This window comes from Staurois parvus, unplaced genomic scaffold, assembly GCF_062004578.1.
Source record: "Staurois parvus isolate SC_StPar_1 unplaced genomic scaffold, SC_StPar_1.0 ptg000422l, whole genome shotgun sequence".
NCBI lineage: Eukaryota > Metazoa > Chordata > Amphibia > Anura > Ranidae > Staurois > Staurois parvus.
Genome location: NW_028318218.1, coordinates 2,957,126 through 2,978,537, shown reverse-complemented (window position 1 = coordinate 2,978,537; position 21,412 = coordinate 2,957,126). Strand labels below are relative to the sequence as shown.

At 44.7% G+C, this 21,412-nt stretch overlaps 1 protein-coding gene across 4 annotated transcripts in view; it reads right to left on the bottom strand.

Moving 5' to 3' along the window:
• The window catches only part of YAP1 (Yes1 associated transcriptional regulator), a 121,146-nt gene extending 105,217 nt beyond the window's left edge, over nt 1–15,929 (bottom strand). Inside the window, exon 1 of one of the 4 annotated variants that reach the window (XM_089687262.1) lies at nt 15,518–15,929. In XM_089687262.1, the coding sequence (XP_089543388.1) occupies nt 15,518–15,745 (228 nt within the window). In that variant the 5' untranslated portion in view covers nt 15,746–15,929. The remainder of the gene's footprint in view (nt 1–15,517) is intronic. The other 3 variants (XM_089687261.1, XM_089687259.1, XM_089687258.1) reach the window with 3 other exon arrangements.
• Nucleotides 15,930–21,412: the final 5,483 nt, after the last annotated feature.

Below are 21,412 nucleotides of genomic sequence, written 5' to 3'. Positions count from 1 at the left end.
ATAAATCCCTGATCACCCCCCCCTTCCACAGTAGTACAATGTTACTATGGTAACATTGTACCATTCTGATAAGTATTTTTAAAAAATTAAAAATATGTAAAACTTTTTTTTTTAAATTCTCAATATGGTTTTTTTTTTTTTTAACTACTTGCCAACCGCAGCTCTTGGGAAAGTGATGTAGTCTTGCGTTGCTTCCTATTTTGGGGTGTGAATGCACCTGCGCCCCCCGCTACCCCCCCCCCCTCGGGTCGGTCCAGGGAGAGAAGAGTGTACATGGTACCGAGTAAAAGCACTACATTATACACACACACACGGTTGATTAGCACATTTAACCCTTTGATCGCCCCGTCACCCAGCCAGTGCCATTATATAGTATTTTTCACTGATCACTGTATTCCTGCCACTAGCGACATCAGATAACGTTTGCGCCAACCCAGGGTCAGCTAGCGTGAGATTGCCCGCACACTATAGGTCGCTGATCACCGCCATTACTAGTATACGGTTTATACAGATCAATATATTGATCACGAACAGAACTATACTAGTGCCTCCTTTGTCTAGTGTCCACAAAAACGCAGAGTTAGCAGCATCACTCCTGTTCTCTGCCAGCACTAGCGCTTAGGCCCGCCGCTGTTTCTCACAAAAGATTTGTATCAATGGATTGTGGGCCAAGGCAATTTATACACACAATACATCGCCACCCACCTAAATTCAACTATTGCCAGACAATTCGCATGGAAACCTATCACAGTTTCTGAATTTAAAACTTTTTTGGGACTTGCATTCAACATGGGCATTACAAAAAAGAATGAATTGCTGTTATATTGGTCCACAGACCCCATTCATCCTATGCCCGTGTTCTCTGCTGCTACATATATGTCCAACATAGACGAGCAATGCACTGGACTTTGAGTGGCTGTAGCCTGCAGCTGCAGGCATCATCCAGGTATCGTTTTTCAGCTGGAGGTTGGATTTCGTTTAAAAGCAATCCTAGCGGCCAATTAGCTGCTGAATTGATTTTAGAAGCAGCGGAAAGGGACATTTTGCCCCCCCCCCCCCACAGTTTTCTTGGGCTCTTCTGTCCCACAGGGGAATCTGAGAATGCAGAAGGCAGATCCGCTGACTATAGAGCTGATCAGAGACCAGAATGACTTCAATCACCTCTATAGTCTAAGAAATCAGAAGCTACGAGCATTTCATCACTTCAGTTTTGCAGGACATAAACAGCGCCATTTGTAAATTGGGAAAGCATCTGATCACAACGATCTTGGTGAAATCAGATAATGTAAGGGCAGAGGAGATATCTAGAGTCTGACAGACCCCAGATTTCTCAAAAAAGAATATATGACAATGCCCATTGAAGTTGTAGGGGATATTTGCATTCCCTGTGATAGCAATAAAAGTGATTAAAAAAAGTCAGTGCAAAAATAATTAAAAAAAAAAAAATTAAAATAACGAGAAAAAAAAAATACACCCTTGCCCGCACGCAAGCGTTGACCCCGTGACAGTATGTAAACAGTGGTTGCATCATGCATGTGAAGTATCACCGCGAATGTCAGATTGAGGGCAGTTATTCTAGCTCTAGACCTCCTGTGTAAATATAAATTGGTGACCTGTAAAGGCTTTTAAAGAGTTGCCCATCGATAAAAAAAATGTATGTACTTTGTTGCCATTGCACCGGCATGCACAATTTTAAAGCATGTCATGTTTGGTATCTATTTATTCGTCGTAACATAATCTTTTATGATTTATCAAACTGGGCAATATATTGTGTTTTTGTGCATTAAAACTCCAAAAAATGTTTTTAACCAAAAGATTTGCATTTGGGAAAAAAAAAAAAAAAAAAAAAAAAAAAAAAAAAAAAAAAAAATCGCTGTACAAATTTGTGACGTAAAAAATTTCAACAACCACTGTTTTGTTCTCTAGGGCCTCCGCTTTAAGAGATATATATATATATATATATATATATAGATATATATATATATATATATATATATATAAAAAATATGTTTTGGGGTTCAAAGTAATTTTGTAGCGAAAAAAAACTTTTTTCATGTGAACAAAAAGTGTCAGAAAAGGCTTGTCTTTTTGGACACTACGTGTGGCATAAGCTTGTAATGTTGGCCCTGAGATGCCAGGATAGTAGAAGCAACCCCTCCAAATGACCCCTTTTTGGAAAGGAGACACTCCAAGGTATTTGCGAAGAGGCATGGCGATTATTGCAGCAGATCTCATATGTTGCCATGTTTTTGGAAAACGAAAGCCTGTGACAAAAATTATATTTGTAAAATACTCACCATGCCTCTTACCAAATTCCTTGGGGTGTCTAGTTTCCAAAAAAGGGGTCATTGGGGGGTGTTTGTACTATCCTGGCATTTTAGAGCCTCCAAAACTGTGGTAGTGGGGAAGTGATATGAGGAAATATGCCCTTTGAAAGCCTGGAGGTGGTCATTGGATTTTGGGGGCTTGTGTATAGCTAGGCTGCCAAAAAGTCTCTCACATGTGGTATCCCCGTACTCTGGAGAAGTAGACGAATGTGTTTTGGGGTGCTATTCCACATATACCCATGACATGCATGAGCAATATATAATTAACCGCTTCCATACCAGGCACTTTTACCCCCTTCCTGCCCAGGCCAATTTTCAGGTTTCAGCGCTCTCACACTTTGAATGACAATTGTGCGGTCAACATTGTACCCAAACTAAAATTTTATCATTTTCTTCACACAACTAGAACTTTCTTTTGGTGGTATTTAATCACCGCTGGGGTTTTTATTTTTTTGCTAAATTAATAAAAAAAAAGACCAAACATTTTGAAAAAACACCACGTTTTCTTTGATTCTGTTATAAAAGTTATAAAAGCTATAAGCAAGCATGAATGAAATCGATTCATTCAGGATTCTTTTTTTTTTTTCTTAACTGTGATTTGGCCACAACTAATCACATGACACAGCTGGGCTGTGATTGGCCCAGCTTGTGCATATGATCGCTGTGACCATTCACAGCTAGACACACTTGTATACAATGGATGGCATGACAGGAAGCCATCCATTGTATACAACTGTCATGTGACCTGCTGTGATTGGTCACAGCAGGTCACATGGCACTGGCAAGAGGGCCGGAACTCAGATCTGTCATCGGCCGTGTCCGAGGTACAGGGCCGGTGACAGTACGCGCTGCTGCGCGGCTCTGCGGGCATGCAAACTGTGCATGCTCGAAAGGACGCCATATGGCATCCACCCGGAGCGGGAAGGGTTTTTGCCGGCCGCCATTCGGCCATAGGCCGGGCGGGAACTGGTTAAAGTGACAACTTTGTGTAGAAAAAAAAAATTGTCATTTTCAAAAAATTTGTGGCAAAAAATAAAATGTTCCATGAATTTAACATGCCTCTCTGCAAAATCCTGGGAGTGCCTTTCCAAAAAGGGGTCATTTGGGCAGGAAGGGGGGGGGGGCAGTTGTACTGCCCTGGCATTTTAGCACCTCAAGAAATGTGATAAGCAGTCAGAAAGTAAAAGCTACGTAAATTCCAATATATATACCATAGTTTGTAGATGCTATAACTGTTACACAAACCAATTAATATACATGTATTGAGATTTTTTTTTAAACTAAAGACATGTAGCAGAATTTTGGCCTAAATTTATAACCAACTTTGAATTTATTTAATATTTTTATAAACAAAAGTGAAAAATATAGTTTTTTTTCAAAATTTTTGGTCTTTTTGTGTTTATAGTGAAAAAAAGTAAAAACCGCACTAGTGATCAAATACCACCAAAAGAAAGCTCCATTTGTGTGAAAAAAAAGACATTTTGTTTGGGTACAGAATTGCACGACCGCACAATTACCAGTTGAAATAGCGCAGTGCTGAACAGCGAAAAATGGCCTGGTCATGAAGGGGGGTAAATCCACAGGAGGGCAAGTGGTTAATATGTTATTCCGTTATAATCTAGGATACTAGGTGAGATTGTTGTTCATGTGGCCAGCGCTCACTTTCATTTCTTTGCATACATTCAAAGTGTGGTATACACTTAAAGGGGCAGCGGCCAAGTTTTTTCTGATCTGTTTTTGTTTTGTTTTCTGTTCTATTTTGTCGTTTTGTTAGATTCACTTTGTTTAATTGTCAGGGCAGGAGCTGAGGAACGGACAGGCAGGCCTAACAATGTAACGCACTGGCTGACGACAACCACCACCCACAGACCGAAGTCCCTCAGGGCGCGGAGTCTAAGTCCCAGGCTGCCCTTCACCAGGGCCCCTGATGGTGGGGATGGACTTGACGCAGCCAGGAACCAGGTCGCGGCCCCCGAGACACCTCAGTTGCGGTAATGGCCACCGCCAATGGCGTGTAGCTGGTGGAAAAGACAAAAGAGTAGTCAGGCAGGCCGGGTCAACAACAACGGGACAAAACGGCACAGGACAGCAGACAAGAATCACAGGTCGCGAGCCGGGTTCAGCAACAGAGAGTCAGATCAAAGGAGAACGCAAAGAATAGTCGAGTCACAAGCAGAGTCAGATTCCAGGAGAGTCACGAGAGTCAGAACAGAGTAATAGCAACACCAAGACAAGTGCAAAGAGCATGTGCGGAACACAGGCTTATATGTCATCAGCCACACCCCTCTGGGGGATGGACCTCAGAGACCTGAAGGCATAAAGGATTCCCACCATGCTCAGCAGAAATCCAAGATGGACGCCAGCACATGGAGTAACATAACCTCAGGGAAAAGGTAGGACCTTGACATTAATTTAGCACTTGGAGAAGGCGCCTTAACATCTATAAATACAGAGTATACTGTAAAGAGCAGTTTGGTCCACCAACACATTCACTGGTGTACGTTGTGTAGGGACAGTGTTATTTGTTACAATGCATTGGACAGTTTATTTTGCAACAATTCAATAGAAAAAGTTAATGTGCGGTCGTGTGGAGAGTTGCACTGCATAAAAATACATACATGCTTCATTTTTTGCAGCACAACACACCTAAACACAGCAGTATGGAATGAACAGGGCACATAAAAACAGTTGTCTCCTCTGTCCTTATGTTGAGCGTTCGATGACTTATGCAGATCATTGCAGCTCAACAGCTATGGAGTGAATACTACTATAAAGAACTGACAGCAGATATAGCCAGTAGACAGAGGGAGGCTAGCAATGGAAGCCCTTATACTGATCTCATCACAGAATCACTTTGAAAACCCATCATTTAGTGTGATTCAATGGGGGGAATGGCTATCGGACTGCTGTGCTGCAGTGAGATTATTAGGCCCCTTTCACACGGGGCAAATTCCATCATGATCAGATCACAGATCCCCTGCTAATCGAAGCAGGGCGGGCGGATGACATGTCTGCATCCTACTCTGTTCTGTGGGCGGCTGGGAGTAAACTGACTCCGCTGTCGGTTTACACCCGACTAAACTGTTACACCTAAAAATGGAAGAGGATGGATCCTTTTTTTTTGTTTTTTTTTAAGCAGGCCAGGTCAAACCCAGAGGTAGGCGGGTGTAAATGGACAAGTCCATTTACACCCGCCTGTCCACAGGATTGCACTGACCTTCCAATCAGGTCCTCCTGAAAAAACGACAGGTGGATCTGATTGGATTGCGAAAGGGGCCTTACTCTCACAGTGGGTGAACCAGTCATTGTAAGTTGAACAGCTTGTATTAGTGCCAGTGGAGCATTGGGAAACCAATACACCACCTTGCTGTTAGGGCTAGTTTTTTTAATTTCATGCAAAAAAAAAAAAAAACAAAATTTTTTTCCCTAGAAAATTACTTCAACCCCCCAAACATTGTATATTTTCTGAAGGCAGGGCCCTGGAGAATGATGATGGCTGCAGCAACTTTTTATGTCACAGAATATTTACGCAGCAGTTTATCAAACACATTTTAGTGTACTCAAACACAATAGAATACCATTATAAAAGAGGGGGCTGAATTGAGTAAACAGGTCTAGATTCAAATTGTGTACACCTGCAAAATGGCAAAAAACTTGTGTATCAAATTTCCCATAGGAAATGCTTTAAAAGCCTTGACAGGTTATAGAGCAGGGCTTGAAAAAGCCGCTCGCCCTCTCGCCAATTGCGAGGAGAAATTCCTCTGTGGCGAGTGGAGATGAAGAAGCATGGTGCGACTGCACATGCACTCCAAGCCTCATTGTGAAGACGAGTTTCGGTTTATAACTTCTGGCTTCTGCGGCATCGCCATTACAGTGGCAGCGCCGCTGAGGGGAAACGTGCAGGAGAGGTCCGCTCTCCAACGCTGAGAGGAGACACCCTCTCCACCGCCGCGGGGGACACGAGTAAGGTTTGCGCCTGGCTAATAGGTCTTGACTCGAACTTTTAACCCCTGTTATAGAGTTCACCATGGCCCTAGAATTATTTTCTCACTATGGTGTTTGAGGCGATACCTCACGTGTGGTACAATTACCATTTACATACAAGCTCTATGCACGCGTTCACATTTCTGCGCAGGTGGGGGTGCTCCTCTTAATTTTTTTACATTTTATTAAAATTTCTCATTACACCTTTAGTCATTTAAAGCATAATACAACTCTATATTATGAGAAAATGCTGGGTGGTGTTTTTATAAAAGAAGACTTATCCCTGCCTGTGTGTTCATGTACAGGTCAGAGTACATTTAGGGCACCGCTTTGGGCCATGAAGTGAATCCCAGGCGCATGACATCATCACAGGCCAGCCATTCAAGCGCCTGAACAGCCTGAACCCAAAACAAAGACCAGGCAAAGATGGAAGCACCTGGGACCAACTGAAGCATTTAGTTTGACAGGCAAGTCAGCATTATGTACAAATATGTAAACTAGCACATCATAGCACAATCTACAAACATCACAGATGTCTCCCCTGCCCTTCAATGCAGCTAATTAAGCACAGATTCCCTGGCTGTAGCAGCTCTGAAACTGGAAATGATGAAATTATTGTCACATGCAGGTTCATTGGTTGCAGAGGAGATCAGGTAATTGATATTCCTCAATCTCCTCTGTATCTAGCCAACACCAGTTGTTTATGACGGCCCTGGGCTCATTCGAGGAACTATAGTAAAGGTGATCAGGTGGTTGTATTACCACCCAGATTACTTTTACTGAACAGCCAATCACCAGCTGCAAAAGAAAAGTGATAATAAGCTAATGTCTGTTTGTTTTAACCACTTCAATCAAGTATGTTTTGTTCTATGAATGTGAAGTGGTTAGAAACCGGTTTTGTGGCACCCCAAAATGTCTTACAAAAATTTTGTCAAATATATTACACTGCACTTTATTACTTCCTCCCTAGCAGAAAATATGTGCCTTACTTCTGCTCCCCTGTTGCCAGGCGCCAATACTCTGTACTTCTTGGTATGAAGGCACCAGCACCAGTTACCAGTATGACTCCCATGGAGTAGAAGAGTTCTCAGCACTGTGTAAGCTGCCACCTGGAGCAGTTCCAGTAGGCACCCTTTTCTTATCCTATAGCTCAATGGAGCAGCATTTTAGGAAGATCCAGATTGCAAGTTACAAGCCAGAGAACAAGCTTGGGTTCCCAGCTATAACCTGCAGGCAGCAGCCTCATTCCAACCAATGGGGAGCCAACAGCTCCTGAAGCTAATGGCAACCACTTGCATGTAATCACTCATGGAGCGATTATCTGGGAATGATGGGTCCTGGATACAGACCTGCTGGGTCTCCAGCATGTAATCACTAAAGTAGCGTGTAAGTGAAAGAAAAGCAAGTATGTGATGCCGGGGGTGGGGACATTGAAAAAAACAAACTGTTGCTTAGAGGAGTGCATAGTAAATGTTTTAATCTATCAATTTTCTATGTATAATTTCTACTTCTACGTATTTACACCGGGGCAGTCATATTTGCTCATTACAATGAGTCTCTCAGCTTATATAAAACAATGCACTCCCTCTGTGGATATTTTAGCTCAACAGTCCCATACACCCCAGTGATGTTGGTCAAGAACCCTGAAACCGCTGCATGCAGTTTGGAAATCATGGATCTATATTAGGCTATATTTTATGTATGTGTAATAAAATGGGGCATTTGAGTATCTTCTGTTTTAAGAAGGCTTTACTGTGCCAAGTACAGATTAGAGGGGGGCTTTTTAACTGCCTTAGTCCCTTCTTACCATAAACTGAATGGTAATTTTATCCAAGTAATAGAGAAAATTCAATCATTGAGATTGCCTTCTAAGTTCCCTAAAGGGTTAAAATCAGCATGCCCCTGCAAAAGATGACTGTACATACTCATCCCTATGGCAGTCCGTTTCTCCTACCTCTCCTCCATCTCAGCACTACAGCCTCAGAAAACATCTTTGGCATTCAACACATCCAGGAGTGTTGCATGGTCAGTCCCTTGGAGTGTGTTGGGTTACTTCCTCCAACCCCCTCACTATGGCACTAGGCAGTGACATAGGGGGTTGCAGAAGGAACCACAGTGCACAACGGAGTACACAAGTATCGGACACCCTGGAAGGAGTGAATCCTTCAATGAAAGTCTTTCCGGTGCTGCGATGCAAGACTGGATAAGTAGAAAAAAATGGATCCCCAAAGAGAAGAGTATATGTGGTCTTCTGTTGCAAGGGACCTGCCGGATTTAAAATGGATTTCTAGGTATGATTTTTTACAATTGTTCAGCTTGGATTACAAGTACACACATTCTACTGTAGACTTTCTTCACTGTAATCCACCAAGATGTTCAATTCCAGCCAAGGTTTATTGTAATGACAACATACCATTCACTCCTACCTACAGCCATGCCCCCAACTTGTTCCACCCACAGAACAGCTTAATCATGGGGGTGATTAAGCCCTGCTGTGGGTGAATCAATTTGGGGGCTTGTCTTTAGGTGGGAGTGAGTGGTGGGCCAACATTGCAATAAACCTTGGCTGAAGTTGAATCTCTTCGATGTACGGACCATTATTTGGAAGGAGGATTGCAGTGGAGAAAGAACAGACTCCAGGTCCTTGGCACCCGACTGATTACAGGGAATCAGTAAGGATACAGGCTGGTCTATGAGCAGTGAAAGGGGTTGGGTTCATCTAACAATCCTTGCACAAGCGAAGAATCACTGTATTAGCCGCACTGCATAGTAACCACAGGCTTGAAGGGGTGCTCACTTGACAAAAGCACCATTCAGAGAATGTCTTGTATTTTTCTCAATGAATGCAAAGCCTTCTCTGATTGGACAAGGTGGAGAAGCAGAGTGTTGACATCATGACCCCCATCTTTTCCAAATCAGAGAATGGCTTGTATTCAGAAAAAAATGCAAGACATACTCTTAAAGCAGCCATATATGAATCAAAATTCAGGCGGTCCAGTAGGGACCAGACAAATTTCAAACCATGTATCTAATTGACTTATATACAACCACAATGGATTTTACCCACTTCATCAATCAGCACTGCAGGCTATAGCCTGCAACACTGATCAGTGTATTCTGACAGCAAGATATCTCTCAAATGTCAGAATGCAATCGCACAGCAGGAAGGATTCCCTTATTCAACTCGAATGTGTGGACGGGGGAATCGGGTCAGTTTTTTTTCTTTTGTTCAACCCTCTGTTTAAACAGAATAAACTGACTCATGTATGGGCTGTGTTAATGGCGCCTTTTCTAAGCAGGCAACCCCCTGTGGATACTTTACAGCAGGGTATAGGATCCGGAAGACAGTGAGGATCACTGTCGCAGCACCAGCTGCTATAGCCATTTTCCACGTCCACAGGGACTGACCAGGTTTGGAAAACTGGACCAAAGTAACTGTGCAAAAGCAAAAAAAAAAAAAAGCCATACCTAGAGTTCAACTTTACTACTCAAGGGATTGAATACATAAACAGGAAAGAGGGAGATCATAAATGTATGAATCTCAAAGTTACTTTAAAACTGGAAATAAAAAAAAACAACCAACACACCTTACTTAAAATAAACTATCCTTTTCCTTTACAGTTTCTTGGACCTTGCCTCTCCTCTCCAGCCTCTCCTCAGTCTTTATGGCTGACAATATAAATAAGTCTTGCACTACTAAATATAGATTGCTGATACAATGTGAAATCTCTCGGGCTCTGTGCCTTTTATCTCCAGCTATTGAAGACACAGAATTTCTATCTCCAGATTAGTGAATGGCATTTTTTTTTTAAACGCAACTTATGCTTTAGCAGTTCATTAAAAACAACCCATTTCTAACTTGCAAGTGCAAACTATCAAACTGTGCACAAGTCAGCAGTTCAGCAAGCAAAACAATGAAACGCCGAGTCTAAAGTACACTGAAGATCGTTTAGAAAAAGTTGTGAATGCTTATGGAAATTTCCGGCCCCGCTGCAGATTAAAGTTTTATTTATCCATGAGAAGGGCTTTTAACAAACGCTGAGAACTATGACAAATCACAGAGTTGCTTTGCGAGCAGAGAGCCTGGGTGGCCATGGGCAGAGGGAAGCTCGTTTGTGATCATCATATTGGGGGAAGGGAAGTGTTACCTCCTCCATCTACAAACTAAAGACAGGCACTTCTATGTACACCCAAAGGGTGGTCTCTATATACTCACAATCTATATACCACACAACTACATTTATTTAGAAACAGCAGCCACTGGACCTTACAAAGCTTTAGTTTTCAATAAGTCAAGTGCGATCCATCAGTAATCGATTCCAAATTAGTAGCTGTAGCCCCTCTTAAAAACATTCCTATACTTCCAAGTTCTTTTTAAAGGCAGGCCCCTCCCCCTGGATCTATTCCCTCCTGCGTTCCACCCTGGGGCCAACAACGGGAAAGCTGGAAGCCAGGACTGATCTGCAAAACAATCGCAGGATTTTTTTTCCCCTTTTTAAATTTAATTGGCTGAGCCCTTTAGAGAAAAAAAAAAACAAAAAACAAGCTAAACTAATTTAGAAAGGGATGAAAACAGAAACATATTAAACTCATACGCAGACAGAGGTCCCAACTGCTCCACTTCAAACTTTTCTTTTAAAATATGCAATATTCGGGGGGGTTTTACTAGAATGGGACATTTAACTGATTTTTTAACAGTATTTTTAATACTGGAATAGGACATTTAAGCGATCTTTTAATTTTATACTGGCATAGGACATTTAACTGATTATTTTTATACTGGCATAGGACATTTAACTGATTATTTTTATACTGGCATAGGACATTTAACTGATTATTTTTATACTGGCATAGGACATTTAACTGATTATTTTTATACTGGCATAGGACATTTAACAGATTTTTTAAATTTTATACTGGAATAGGACATTTAGGCGATTTTTTTAAATTTTATACTGGCATAGTACATTTAACTGATTATTTTATTTTTATACTGGCATAGGACATTTAACTGATTATTTTCACTAGTATAAGAAATATAAGCAAATTTATTCCCAAAAAGGAAGTGCAAGATTATTTTTCCAAGTTGTGAACCAACAGTTTTGTACGCAACATACTGCAGTTTCTAATCAAATCATTTTTGTTCAAAGCTATAACCCTGGAAAATTAAAACCAGGAAAAAAAAAAAAAAAAAAAAAAAAAGGAGAACACACAAACATAAAATACATTTTTATTTTTGAAAAAAGAAAAAAAAAAAAAAGTTCTATGAAATTAATAAAAATATCTTTGTCCACTGCTACAATCCTGAATCAAGCCTGGCTATCAATCTAGTTTGAAAAAAATAAATATATCTCTTTCTTCAGAAATCTTTACAAAACTAAAACATTTGAATTCATCATAAAACCAAAGACTTGGCCAGCTGAAAATGTTTCTCCTCTCATCAGCAGGGCTACAAGAGCACTTTTGTGTCCATATTAAACAAAGCCTTTTGGAAAACGTTAGATTCCGTAGCTAGAGGTGAGATCTGGATCCAAGTGGAATTCCAAGTTTTCTGCTAGACAGGTTTTAAATAGCTGGCGGTACGTTTCCCCCCCATGCCTCCAGCAGTGCCCGATCTCCTGTTTCAAAACTGCAACTAATAGTCTGGTGCATTCAGAGTGTGCAGACCGGACAGCAAAGTCCTGAAGAGGAATCAAACAAATGACTCGATACACGGTCAAAGTTTACATGATCGAAAAGGATTAAAACTGGAAAAAATGGCTTCGCCAAAAAAAGACAAAATATGGTGACCGAAGCAAAAAAACCAAAAGTGAATTGGATTGCAGGAGAGTGCAGATGTGGAAGGCACTGAAGGAGTTAAGTCTTCAAGGCTGAGCTGTAAGATCAGAGGCAGCTAGGGAACAACCATATAAAGCTATTAATAAATGACTTCCAGAGCACCATTACTACACAGGACCCGCAGTATAAAGCCGAGCTGCCTCCTCCTCCCCCACCTCTGTCTCTCACATGTGGGAGTTACAGGACTGTACATGCAAACTTCTCCACCCCCACCACACTGCCTTCAGCTAGGAGTAGAAGAAGCTGCTTTGGCCCTGGAGAGAAATGGAGACGGATTGCAGGTTGCTGTTACTTGAACTTACCAAAAGCAACTTCGGAATCAACAGGCTATTCACAGCGATCAAATAAAACAACTGCGCCGATCCCAAAACCCTCCTCTCTAGACAACATTTTGCCCATTCAAGTTCAACCCACTTTACGTTTTTTTTTTTTTAATTCGGATTCATTTAAAGCTACAAATTTTGATTTGGTTACCGGTTTTCCCTGTCGTAACATTGTATGGTTTACCATAAACCAGTTCAACTTTAAATGAACTTTCCACCAATAGTGGAGAGCTTTGATTTGGTTCCTTTATCTGAGTACAGAAGCATTTAATCCAGCTGGATTGGTCGGCTCATGTCTAAATTATAGACAATACTGAATATTTTGATAAATTCAGATGGTTGAGCCTCACTTTTAACGCCCACCCCTTTGGTTGCACAGACAGCAGCTGGAGGTATACACGTCATGGCCATGAGGATTTGTTTTATGGTCATGGCAAGTATTATGCCCTATGCATGCAGTTGCAGTGTTGCGATTAAAATAGACAGTGAGGATGCGGTATGACACCTCCTGTTAAAAGCTCTCTGAAGAGCAATCCAAACAGGGATTGCTCTTCAGAGAACCCTTTGGACAAATTCACCTGGCTGTTAAGGCTGAAATGCCTCTACATATGTTGGTGTTTCTGGCACATTTCGGAGGTACTAGAAAGTCATTTACAAAGTGGTCTGAATGACAATTTCTTGGAGTGGGAAAGACAAGAAGAGCCCCGCCATAGCGCTCTGCGAGCATGCATCAAATGCCTTGGGCCCTGTGCACACATCCACCTTTTTATGTGTGCGCCAGAACTAGGGACGACCTCAGGCATGTTTAGATCCCAGTTTGGGCCCACCTGACACCTGAGCAACCTCGCCAGGAAGCTTTCACTATACTGAGCCAATCATAAGCACAACGGCTAAAGGTAGCACGATGGCTAAATGGTTAGCACTTCCTCCTGGCAGTACTAGGGTTGTTGGTTCGAATCCCAACCACGGCACCAACTGCCTGGCATTTGCATGTTCTCCCTGTGCCTGCATGGGTTTCCTCCAGGTACTCCAGTTTCCTCCCACAGTCCAAAGACATGCAGGTAGGGGAATTGGTTCCTGTCTAAATTGGCCCTAGTATGTGAATGTAAGTTAGGGACTGATGTGAATGTACAATATATATGTAAAGCGCTGTGTAAATTGACGGCGCTATATAAGTACCTGAAATAAATAAAATAAGCATTTGATGCATTGTCCACCTCCTATGTGTGTGCGGCTGCAGGGTGTGGAATGCCTCAGCTGTTTACAATTGTCCCGGTACAGCGACAGCCTCCTTGCGGGATCACCCAGGTAGGTCCTAGAACATACCTGAGCTCATCACTAGGTTATAATGAACTAAACCGCCAGGGACATGAAAGGCAAAGCTATACATGATGTCTGTTCACACTGGTGATCTGTCACATTTTGTAATATAGCTCAGGTCCAGCTTTTGATTTTTGTCTGCTTTTATGGGGTTTGAGGCCCACAGAAGTCAATGGTGACACCTAATTGATGCCTTTTGTATGGGTTCTCAGCCTGATGCCTTTTGTATGGGTTCTCAGCCTGATGCCTTTTGTATGGGTTCTCAGCCTGATGCCTTTTGTATGGGTTCTCAGCCTGATGCCTTTTGTATGGGTTCTCAGCCTGATGCCTTTTGTATGGGTTCTCAGCCTGATGCCTTTTGTATGGGTTCTCAGCCCCTGCTAACAAGCCTGAAGAGTATTTTATTTGGCCAATATGAAAATGCATTAAAAAGGTGTGAAGGCAGCCTTAGGAGCCTTCCAAACAGATTTGAGGCGACTTCCAAAGACTGAATGGAAGCTCTGCAAGTTGATGAAAGCAAGCTCAAAATGGCGTGTACCAGACTGTTCATGTAGAGGATGGACAGGTTTATAGAGTTTGGAGAGGTTTATAAAGGTAAATGCCTGTCCTACTCCGGTGTGACCGAGGATTTAATGTCCCAATGTTCTACCTGATAGTAACATTGGAGGGTGAAGGGTGTAAATGACAGCCAAAGCGGATGCCACCCTGACACAGTCCAGGAGATATGCATCCCCCCATTCATATGGGTTGCAATGTGTAATAAAATGTAACCCACAATACTGGTGAAGGCCTGGTGGGGCTCAGAGGAAATGATGTCCAATGACAGTCAATGGGCTGGCACTGCCTGGTGTAGCGTATGGGGACGCTGGCTGAAGCATCTGATATTGGGGGACATTTGGTGTCCATCAGGAATGTGCACTGAGCCCCCCATTATAACCTTCAACTCTCATCACCTCCCACCAGAGCCCAACCAGACACAAACTCCCCAAATTCCATCACATCAACTCCATGTGAATGGGAGGGGGGCTGATGTTACAGGAGGAAGTCCCTCCAAACTATAAGCCCCTCCCCCCAAACATCCAACGAGGAGTATACAAGTCTACATGATCAGGAGAGGTGATTATTAATAGGCCTGAAGAATGACCACATTGTGCCCAGGTCCTCTCCTCCTGGGACATGTTGTCACCTGGACCCCCTAGGATGGAGACAGTAATCCAAGCCTTCTTCTCAGTATACACCCTGATACAGGCCTCAGCGCCCCCTACAGGACACACTAGCACCTGGTCCCCCATCTTCAACCAGTACACAAAGTCTGACAGAGGGAACCAATGGCAGCAAGGCACCCAGTCAGGTAACCAGTGCACCCCCAATCCCCCAACAAGTAAGGTGACCAGAGCACCCCCATTCAGATAACCAAAGCACCCCCATTCCCACCCCTCCCAACAAGTCAGATTACCAGAACACCCCCAATCTGCCCCCCCCCCCCCCCCCCCCCGTCAGCTGACTAGAGCACCCACCCCTCACGCACAAGTCAGGTGACCAGAGCACCCCCAACCCCTCTACCAAGTCAGATGACCAGAGCACCCCCCCAAGTCAGGTGACCTGCGCACCCCCAATCCCCCCCAAGTCAGGTGACCTGTGCACCCCCAATCCCCCCAGAGTCAGGTGATCTGCGCACCCCCCAAGCCATCCTCCATAGTCCGGTGAGCCGTGCCCCCCTCGTACCTGCCGGGAGTGGGATTTGGGCTCGGGCTGTTTGAAGAAGGAGTCGGGCAGTTTCCTCATCCTCATGGGTAAGGTTTGGGGCACGTTGGCGGTTTTGGGGTTCATGACGGCATTGAAGAGAGCCTCCAGGTCGGTCTCGGAGTCCCCCCGCACATGGACGATCTGGTGCCCGGCCGGGGGCGGCTGAGGGGCCGACGAGGAGTTCTGCTGGGCTCCGCTCTCCATCATTGGAAGGTAAAAATCCAGGCGAAGAGAAGAGCCGATCACAGTCCGAGCATGTCACTGTCCACCGCCTGCTATCCCTCCGGGGGCCCGCTCTCCTGTCCCGGGGCCCCGACCGATCCGAACTCCGCCACTCACTACGACAAAACTTTCCTCACATCCCGCTGGGAGCGAAAAACTTTTCCCGTACCACGTGACCCAGCCACAAGCCACGCCTCTCAGACGGAGCCGCCGGGGGCGAGGCGGGGACTGCTGGGCAAACCACGCCTCATCACTATACGGAGAGGCGGGGCGGGGGAGACCACCCGGGACAGAGAACTCGGTACTCGGCTAAGCCGAGGACGACACGGCTGTTACCTATACTAGGGGGCGCCGATCACACCACGGCTGTCACCTACAGACACTCCTGATGGTTGTCACCTACAGGGATACTACGTGTATAGGGGCGCTGATCTGCCCAGCGTGGTCACCTACAGGGATACTACGTGTATAGGGGCGCTGATCGGCCCAGCGTGGTCACCTACAGGGATACTACATGTATAGGGGCGCTGATCGGCCCAGCGTGGTCACCTACAGGGATACTACATGTATAGGAGCGCTGATCGGCCCAGCGTGGTCACCTACAGGGATACTACGTGTATAGGGGCGCTGATCGGCCCAGCGTGGTCACCTACAGGGATACTACGTGTATAGGAGCGCTGATCTGCCCAGCGTGGTCACCTACAGGGATACTACATGTATAGGGGCGCTGATCGGCCCAGCGTGGTCACCTACAGGGATACTACATGTATAGGAGCGCTGATCGGCTCAGCGTGGTCACCTACAGGGATACTACGTGTATAGGGGCGCTGATCGGCCCAGCGTGGTCACCTACAGGGATACTACGTGTATAGGGGCGCTGATCGGCCCAGCGTGGTCACCTACAGGGATACTACATGTATAGGAGCGCTGATCGGCCCAGCGTGGTCACCTACAGGGATACTACGTGTATAGGGGCGCTGATCGGCCCAGCGTGGTCACCTACAGGGATACTACGTGTATAGGAGCGCTGATCTGCCCAGCGTGGTCACCTACAGGGATACTACATGTATAGGGGCGCTGATCGGCCCAGCGTGGTCACCTACAGGGATACTACATGTATAGGAGCGCTGATCGGCTCAGCGTGGTCACCTACAGGGATACTACGTGTATAGGGGCGCTGATCGGCCCAGCGTGGTCACCTACAGGGATACTACGTGTATAGGGGCGCTGATCGGCCCAGCGTGGTCACCTGCAAGGACATATGTGTATGGGGACACTGATCAGCCAATGACTGTCACCTACAGGAGCTCAGGGCTGTCACCAACAGGGATACTTCCATGGTTGGCACCTACAGGGGTTACTACAGTCAGGTCCATATATATTTGGACACAGGCACAATTTTATTTATTTTTTAGGTATTTACCAAAACTTATTCAAGCTATAGTTATATAATTGTCACCTACAGGGGTTACTATGTGTTTGGGGAATTGGGAGCACCTATAAGGAAACCGATTGACCAATGGTTGTCACCTACAGCATATGGGGACACTGAGAAGCCCAGGGATGTCACTTACAAGAATACTGATCAGTCCATGATTGTCACCTACAGGGATACTCTGTGTATGGAGGCATGATCGGTCCGGGGTTGTCACCTACAGGGATACTCTGTGTACGGAGGCATGATCGGTCCGGGGTTGTCACCTACAGGGATACTCTGTGTACGGAGGCATGATCGGTCCGGGGTTGTCACCTACAGGGATACTCTGTGTATGGAGGCATGATCGGTCCGGGGTTGTCACCTACAGGGATACTCTGTGTACGGAGGCATGATCGGTCCGGGGCTGTCACCTACAGGGATACTCTGTGTACGGAGGCATGATCGGTCCGGGGCTGTCACCTACAGGGATACTCTGTGTACGGAGGCATGATCGGTCCGGGGTTGTCACCTACAGGGATACTCTGTGTACGGAGGCATGATCGGTCCGGGGTTGTCACCTACAGGGATACTCTGTGTACGGAGGCATGATCGGTCCGGGGCTGTCACCTACAGGGATACTCTGTGTACGGAGGCATGATCGGTCCGGGGTTGTCACCTACAGGGATACTCTGTGTATGGAGGCATGATCGGTCCGGGGTTGTCACCTACAGGGATACTCTGTGTATGGAGGCATGATCGGTCCGGGGTTGTCACCTACAGGGATACTCTGTGTATGGAGGCATGATCGGTCCGGGGCTGTCACCTACAGGGATACTCTGTGTATGGAGGCATGATCGGTCCGGGGCTGTGACCTACAGGGATACTCTGTGTATGGAGGCATGATCGGTCCGGGGTTGTCACCTACAGGGATACTCTGTGTATGGAGGCATGATCGGTCCGGGGTTGTCACCTAGAGTATATGTGCAATATGTAAAATATTACAGAGAACACTACCTCCTACAATTACCACTACAAAAAAAATCTTTTATATAGTGAGCGCATACATAAATAAACGTATACTCTGTAGGTTGCTGTTGGCATCCCCATGTGTTCCCACAGTGTCAGAAAAATATAGATTACACATATACTGATGCTGCACCACCTTGTCTGTGCTACATTAAACATAGTCTTCATACAAATGTGCAAACCAATGTCTAAATATATGCTAGGAAATATTTGTAGCGAAAATAAAAATCTTATAATAAAAAGTCTCTGTGTCTTTAAATTAAAAGTAGTCCCAATAAACGATTGCCATATGTTTCTCCAATCCTCACTCAGCGTATGGGGACATCAAGACCAGGGTTGTCACCTACAGCCAGGGAGCACAAAGTATGGGGACACTGATCAGCCCATGAATGTCACCTGCAGAGGTACTCTGTGTATGGGGACACCAAATGGAACACCATGTGTATGGGGACACCTACAAGGATACTGACTGGCTAATGGTTGTCACCTACAGGGACACTCAGAGTATGGGGACACTGAGAAACCCAGAGTTGTCACCTACAGGGACTCTGTGTATGGGTACACCTCCTGGATACTGATTGGTCCATGGTTGCACAAGGACTCTGAATCCTTCCATTTCTGCATGCCAGATGCCATTCCATCCCAGATCACTTTTCAGAGGGGCAGCAGTATAGACACATACATGAAAAAGTCAATAATGTAGAACTATAGGCAAAACTTTGTTTTTGTTTTGAGTGGAGTTGGGGAGGGTTATAACGCCTGCCAAGTTTTTTTTTTTTTTCAACCATCTGTGTCCCATTGCAGAGATTTCCCTTTACTTCCTGTCCCATAGCCAAACAGGAAGTGAGAGGAAATCCCTGCAAATTAAGGGAATTCCTTGGGGCCCCCCAGGTCACCCGAACTAGTGTCCCTATTGGAAGATTTCCCCTCTATTACATTCTGGGGACAACCCAAAATGCAGGATTTTCTTTTACTTTCAATGAAAAACAGGACAAATAGAGAGGGTGAACGGGGGCCCAGAAAGCAACAAAAACTGACAGCTGTTCTTATCCCTCTCCACTCTATCCAAAATTTACAAAAAAGTTTTGCCTTTAGTTATACTTTAAAGTGGAACTTCACTACATCTGAGCACCACAAATCAAAAACTATAATTTTTTTAATGTTCAAAGTAAACCCCCCCATCCATCCATGTCAACACTTTGAAAAACACCCCTAGCACTTTTGACAGCAGCCATCTTGAGTAAGATGATTTGTGTAGCATTTACGTCCTGGAATGTGGGTGCAGGTGCATGGCATTGAATGCAGGCAGTGTGCGTTTAAGTCCGTGCACCCGCTGCCACACGGATGTCAAATTGGGAGCAGTGGTTGTATCTGTGCAGTAGCTGTGTCACAATAGACAACAACGGAGCTTTCCACAGGGGAGTGAACAGAACCCCTAAGCATCCCCGTGCGCAAAACCACGGCCCTGCAGAGGGTGCACTGTACGCACTGTGTTAATGAGGCCTTAGGCTAGCCATACACACAAAGATTCCTCATTCAGCCCGCACCTTTGGGGAAAAGAGTAGACAGGTTGGAGTTCCTTGTCCTTCCACCCATGTTTCCCATGAGATAAGCTGGCACTGGATGTGTCTGGGTACCCTCTTATGTCATTTGGACCTTCACCCAATTTACCCACTTTCTGTAACAATATGTTCACAAAGGCAGCCAGGGGACTGTAAAAGCAGGTGGGTGAGGCACAGTTTTACCTCCTCCCACTTGCCTACCTGAACAAGGATTTGCAGTACATGCCACAGCTGCAAATTTTCATGCAGGCACAACTAAAGTAGGGCACCCTATCACGTCTGAAGGACAGTACCGGCACCGAAATAGGGGTGCAAAACAACTGCCCTGTAATTATGTGCAATGCACGTGGCTATGGCAAAGTTATTTGGCCTTTTACGGTTTAACCCTTTTGATGCCAGGTCCGTATGTTGTACATCTGCGCTGTCACCTGATTACTTCCACACACCCCTGGTAACAGCATGCGCCCCCCCATGCATTCTGGGCTCCACTTGCCCATCTGCGGACCAGGGGCTGACATGGTGGGTGCTGGGAAGGAAGGACAGTGGACACATGTCCGCTGTCCTCTCCTTGTTGTGACCCGGAAAGTGACGTGTATGATATCACTTCCGGGTCACCCTGTCACTTTCCCTGGTTAAACTTAAGCATAAAAAAAAAAGTTTTATTGCATCGAAGCACATAACATCCTTCCCAAAAACATTTTTGAGGCCCCCCACCCCAATATGTATGAATGTCATATGTTGTTGATTGCAATACACGTTACATATCGGAGTGAGTGCAATAATTCAAGCACAAGACCTCCTCCATAACACTAAACTGATGACCTGTAGGGGCTTTTGAAGCGTCGCCTATAGAAAATATAGGGTACTCAAGTCGCTATTTCACTGGCGCACACAAATTTAAGGATTGACATGTTTGGTATCTACTGTATATACTTGGTGCAACCTCGTCTTTTATACTTTACCAAAAATATGGGTCATTTATTGCATTTGTTTACCCTAAAAGTCACTTTAGTGTGTTTTTACTGAAATTTTGCATCTCTTAGACTTTTGCAGTAATATTGTGTGAAATAAAATATTGGAACTACCACTGTACCCCAAGGTTCAGTGTTGGGACCCTTATTTTTATTATATTTATGAACGATATAGGGTCTGGGATTAAAGATACCGTTTCAGTCTTTGCAGATGACACCAAGCTGTGCAGTGGAATAACGTCCTTACAGGATGTCTCCAATTTACAAGCCGACCTCAATGCACTGTTTAATTGGGCAACTATGTGGAAAATGAGGTTTAATGTTGATAAATGTAAGGTTATGCACTTGGGGGCTAAGAATATACATGCATCATACATACTAGGGGGGTACAACTGGGGGAATCAATGGTGGAGAAGGATCTGGGAGTTCTGGTAGATCACAAGCTTAATAATGGCATGCAATGCCAAGCTGCGGTTTCTAAAGTGAGCAAAATCCTCTCTTGTATTAAAAGAGGTATAGACTCCAGAGAGAGAGATATCATATTACCCCGGTACAAATCATTTGTAAGACCTCATCTGGAATATGAAGTTCAGTTTTGGGCCCAAATTCACAAAATGAATATTGGGGAACATGAGAAAGTACAGTGAAGGGCAACCAAACTGATACCAGGCATGGA